Below are 5,959 nucleotides of genomic sequence, written 5' to 3' on the forward strand. Positions count from 1 at the left end.
TTGGTAAAGCTTTGGAGGTTAATCAGGCTATTCAATCCATTGAGGTGGAGGCAATACCTGTTAGTGAGTTACATGAACATCCTGCTGAGATAATGAATGTTACGTTAGCGGAAAATGATTTATTTAATACTGCTAACACTACTATTTACCATTCTAATGCTACTGAGTTGAATGATTGTCACTCTAATGGAAATGCCCCCTTTGTAATGATACTGCAGTTCTATTGATGCCAGCTCAAAATTTGTTGCAGGGAAATAGCTCAGATATGAATAAACAACTTACTACTTATGATGTGCCACAATCTCCTATAGCTATTAATGCTACCGATGATATTGAAACTCATGAACTTCTAGAAATGGGGCAACACTCATCTATTAATATCATTAAACAAGCTACTAACTCTGATAATCTGATTGATGATATTGCTTTTAATGTTTCTTTATCTAATGCTAACCAAAACTTGGAGAATGAGTGGCAGGTTCAGAAACATGCAAAAAAGAAGGCTCAACGTAGCATTGCTATTTCTAAACTTTATTCTGAAAATACTTCGTAAGAAGGCAACTATCACTCTGATGGGGAACATTTGGTCCAACCTACTAGATCTTCTAGTAGGATTAGATCACGTATTCATGATTAATATAATGGTTTGGAATATTAGGGGAGTTGCGGACCCTAACTCCCTTAATAGGCTTAAATATATGTGTAGGGTTCACAAGTTACTTATTTTTGTTATTCTTGAGCCTCTTGTTAATGTTAACAGGCAGAAGATCCTTGATAAGTTCAGAAATTATCGATATCATTGTAATATTAATAATAAAATTTGACTGTTCTGGAAGCCTACTGTTAATATTCACATTGTGGACGATGAGGAGCAATTTATTCTGTCTAAAATTATTGTGGATGATTATCATTGTTGGGACACTATTGTCTATTCTAGTTCCTTTTTACATGATAAATTGATCCTTTTGCATAAACTTGAATCTATGGGGACCATTATTAATGACAATTAGTTTGTTGAAGGTGATTTTAACATGATTATGAATCCTATGGAGAGAAATGGTGGTGGTAAAGTTGATCAAACTTCTATTAATAAATTTAATTGTTCTATTGCTAATGCTAGCCTTTATGATTTAGGTTATTCTAGCTCCCCTTACACTTGGAGGAGAGGTTTCCTTTATCAGAGATTAGATCGGTTTTTGTCAATCCTTCCTTTATTAATCACTTTCCTATTGTTAAAGTGCAACATCTGAGCTCTGCTACTTCTGATCATAACCCTTTATTGCTTACTTTGGCTTTCACTGTTAAACCAAACATATCTCGTTTCAAATTTTTAAATGTTTGGACTAGTCATAAAAATTATCTTAATTTGGTCACTCGGGCTTGGAAATTTGATGGAGTTGGGAATCCTTGGTTTACTTTATGGCAATTGCACAACAAAATGTCTGCTCATTCGGTTAAATAGAATTATTAGGTCTTTGGTAATGTCCACACTAAAGTTGAAGAGGCACAACATGCTGTTGATACTATGGAGGCACAACTTCCTACTAACCCGCATCTTTTGGATTTTGTTGAGCAAGCTCATGTTACTCTTATGGAAGTTATTAATACTGAGGAAAATCCGCTCAAGCAAAAGGCTAATGATTCTTCTTTTGTTGCAGGGGATAGAAATACCAAGTATTTACATGCCACTCTAAAACATAGGAGAAACATTAATAGTATTTTAAAAATCAAAACTGGTGATGGGAGATTACTAACTAATGTTGAGGATATAAAGGATAGTGTTGTTACTTATTTTTCTGAGTTTTATCAAACTCCCACTCAAACTCTGCCTGTTGATGCTTCTTACTTTGCTGATGAGTATGACTATATTAATAACTTATATCTGTCTTATCCGCCTGATGAACAGGAAATTCGAAAGGCTTTAAAATCTATTTGCTCTAACAAAGCTCTTGGTCCTGATGGCTTTTCCTCTACTTTCTATATAAATTCCTAGGATATTGTTAAAAGAGAGGTGGTGGTTGCTATTCAAATCTACTTTTTGAGGCATGATCCTGGTAAATATTTTACCGCTGCTCTTATTGTCCTTATTCCTAAAGGTAATGATAAGATCACTTGGGAGAATTTTAGACCATTATCACTCACAACTGTAATCTCCAAAGTTATTAGTAAAATCATTGTTAATAGATTACAACCCCATCACTCTCACATTATTGTTGATAATCAATCTGCGTTCATTAAAGGCAGGTATATCACTGACAATATTCTTTTAGCCCAAGAGATGATTGATGAGCTGGACAAAAAAATGCAGGAGTGGGAATATGGTCCTTAAGTTGGACATAAAAATTTGGGAGTTTGTCATAAACATTTTACGTGCTAAAGGTTTCAAAGCTGATTTTTGCTTCATTATTCAAAGGTGGCTTGCTAATAACAATTACAGTGTTTTGTTTAATGGTAAAGCTCATGGATTTTTTTCTACTATCAGGGGTATTAAACAAAGATATCATTTATCCCCTACTATCTTCGTTATTGCTTTTGATTATCTTTCCAGGCTTATTAATAAACTTCAATTGGATCATGCCTACATGCGATTCTCGCATAAATCTAAAATTGTTGTTAGTCATCTAGCTTATGTGGATGATGTTATTTTATTCCTCAATGCCAGTAAACATGCTATTAAAGCCACTATGTCTATTTTGAATGTTTTTCAAAACACTTCTGGCATGATTTTTAATCTAGCTAAATGCTCTCTTTATTTTGGCAAAGATGTTTCTTTAACTATCCAGGTTTGGGCCTCTACCTACACGGGCTTCATGGTTTCTAAGCTTCCTATCAAGTATTTGGGGGTGAATATTATTAGAGGTAGGATTAAACAAATTCAAATGGAGGAGGTGTTTGATAAGGTTAAGCTTAAAATTAATGATTGACGTAATAATTACCTTTCTAATGGGGTCGGATTACCTTGCTTAAAAGTGTTCTTACTACTCTACCTCTTTACATTATGCATGTGCTTAAGGCTAAAAAAAGTACTATGAGTAAGCTTGAAATTCTTTTCAATAAATTTTTGTGGCAGGGTGGTAGAGCTGCTAAAATTTGGACTAAATGGCAGTATATTTATAAACTTTATCGTGCTGGTGGTCTTGGGTTTAAATCTCTCAAGCACATTATAGATATCAATATGGTAAACATTGGTTTAAATTCAGATTGGGGGAGTCTCTTTGGTCTAGGTTTATGCATCATAAATATTGTAAAAATACGCATCCTGTCAATGTTAACTGGAAGGTGGGAGATTCCAAGATTTGAAAAGCTATCATTGCTGCTAGGGATACTGCTGCTCAACTTATTTTTTGGGATATTGGTGATGGTAATATCTCCTTCTGGAATGATGATTGGCTCCTTTTCAATATTCCCTTACATCTTCTCCTGGTTATGATGTTAATTTGTTTGTTTCTGATTTATGGATTGGTGAACATTGGAATATACTAAGTTGCAGGAGATTATTGGGGATGTTGCCCCTGTTATTGCTAGCATCCTATTAAAGTGCATGATTAAAATAAGCCTCATTGGAAGAACAATGGCAGTAATTGTGTTACTAAGCTGATTTATTCTCATATGCACACTTTCACTTTGTGGAAATGACACTCATATGTCAGGCACAAGATGTTATCACCTTCTATTGCTTTTTTTCTGTGGAGGTTTTTTCATAAATTACTCCCTCTTGATGATATTCTTAAGATGAAAGGGTTAAAGCTTGCTTCTTTCTGCTATAATTGTAAACGAGGGGCTGAAAGTTGGAATCACTTTTTTTTATTGCAGTTTTGCTAAAGAAGTTTGGTATATCATAGGTCAATATTTTGACATTAATTGGCCACCTAATTTAACCATTAACTCTGCTATGACTACTTGGCAGAACTTTGATATTGTTTCCTCACATAGCTAGTTTCCTGGTGTTATTTTGTGGTTCATTTGGATGACTCGTAATAGGCATAAATATGATGGTATTTGCCTCATCCCTTCTACCACTTCTGCTTTTATTGTGATTTATTTTAATAAGGTTTTACGTTATTCCTCCCTACATGATGTTTCTCCTACTGTGGGTAGGGTCAGGACACCCATCATGGTTAAATAGGCACCGCCCTCGCACGGAAGGAGTAAGATTAATGTAGATGATTGTTTTGCTGGAGAGTTAAAGGGTGTAGGTGGTATTTTTAGGGATGATCAGGGGCATGGTTGTTATTTTTTTGCTTCTCAATGTATGGCTTCCTCTCCTATTGAGGCTGAAATTATTGTTGTTATTATGGCTTTGAGAACTGTTGTCTCCCTTGATTTGAAAACTCTTCTTCTGGAAATTGATTCTGAGATGTTTTTTCATATGCGTACTGCTAAAATTAATCCTCCTTGGTATGCAATAATTTGGTTTAAACGTATTAGGCAATTTATGGAGGAGCAGAATTTAAACATTCTTTTTCTCATTTACTTATAGAGAAGGCAATAAATCTGCTGATTGGCTTGCTAAATAGAGAGTGCGGGGTCCGATTGTTGTCATTAATCCACCCCCCATGTTAGCTAAGTTGATTAAGAGTGATATGGCCGAACCTTACATTTGAGCCTAGTATTGGTTGGCCCTGCACCTACTGTTTTCTTCTTTGGTTGGTTCTTATTGATAGATTTGGTTTTTTTTCTAGCTTTCACAGATTTTCTTGGTCTTTTAAGAATTCTTTTGGTATGGAAGTTATTGGTGGAATTAAAAATTGCTCTCAACGATATGTTCCTTGGCTTCATGGATTTCACACCTGGATGAACGGATGGATACCACGTCTTGCTCTGTCTGCTGCTCTTCGATTACTTCTATTCTTTTCATGGACGGGGCTTGCTGGAATGATTGGGCACTGTGCTACTTTGCTTTATTATTTGCTTTTGGGTCTCTTAATAGCTGTTTTTGGGTATACTCCTTTGCAGGTACACATCTTTTAAAATTGCTTCATGTATTTTGGTTTTTGATGGATACCACGTCTTGCTTTGTCTGTTGCTCTTCAAATACATCTGTTCTTTTCATGGACGGGGCTTGCTAGAATGATTGGGCACTGTGCTACTTTGCTTTATTATTTGCTTTTGGGTCTCTTAATGGCTGTTTTTAGGTATACTCCTTTGCGGGTACACATGTTTTAAAATTGCTTCATGTATTTTGGCTTTTTTTTGTGGAGTTGTAATGCGCGAGTTGTAATACGGAGACAAGAACCCTATAGATAGTTGGGGATCCTCTATCTTAACATCAAACTCTGTAACTTTTACTTTAATTAACGCTTAAGAAGTCACGAGTTGCTCTTTTTATCAAAAAAAATATATGTATATATGTATATGTATATATATGTATATATGTATATGTATATGTATACATACATATATATATATATGTATACATACATATATATATATATATATGTTCTTCTACTAACAAATGCACGTTCTTTTGATTGAATGTCACTAAGAAAAATAATCAAAAAGAGATGGGTACTGTTGCAAGAACCGCAGCAACCGTGCATGCAACCAACCCAGGTTTCTCGCGTTTGTACAGGGCTCCAATAAGAAAAATTAAAGCCCCAGCATACCATGGAACAGCGGCAAGCAAGAAACCAGACAAGAATAACACCCATCCAATGCCAATGCCACCGCATGGAAGGCGACGCTCTCTGACGGGTATGCCTTCTGCCACTATCGCGGAGGGGATAGATTGGGGATAGATTGGTATCCAACGGGTATGGCTTGGTACGCCGGCGGTGGCGCCGGAGGCAGTTGGGGTTGCGGTTGGTAGAAATGAGGAAAGCTGCGAGGAGGAGCGACGGGGAACGGCTGGCTGTGCAGAACGTGCAAAAGTCCCGTAGCAAGTGGTTTGGACGGGGATCTTCGAAGGATCGCAATCCTCTCTTTTAGCACCCATCATCTCTCGGTCTCGCTCCATCAT

At 36.2% G+C, this 5,959-nt stretch overlaps 1 protein-coding gene across 1 annotated transcript; it reads right to left on the bottom strand.

Moving 5' to 3' along the window:
• Window positions 1–5,494: 5,494 nt before the first annotated feature.
• On the bottom strand, window positions 5,495–5,959 carry LOC110025565 (60S ribosomal protein L18a-like protein). Its single transcript, XM_020726119.1, has one exon. It carries the CDS (start codon window positions 5,957–5,959, stop codon window positions 5,495–5,497), a length of 465 nt encoding a protein of 154 aa, XP_020581778.1.

Source organism: Phalaenopsis equestris, unplaced genomic scaffold, assembly GCF_001263595.1.
Source record: "Phalaenopsis equestris unplaced genomic scaffold, ASM126359v1 Scaffold000302, whole genome shotgun sequence".
NCBI lineage: Eukaryota > Viridiplantae > Streptophyta > Magnoliopsida > Asparagales > Orchidaceae > Phalaenopsis > Phalaenopsis equestris.

What these genes read in the sequence shown, in the direction of transcription:
- LOC110025565 (XM_020726119.1), bottom strand. Translation starts at nt 5,959, where the DNA reads ATGATGGAGCGAGACCGAGAGATGATGGGTGCTAAAAGAGAGGATTGC.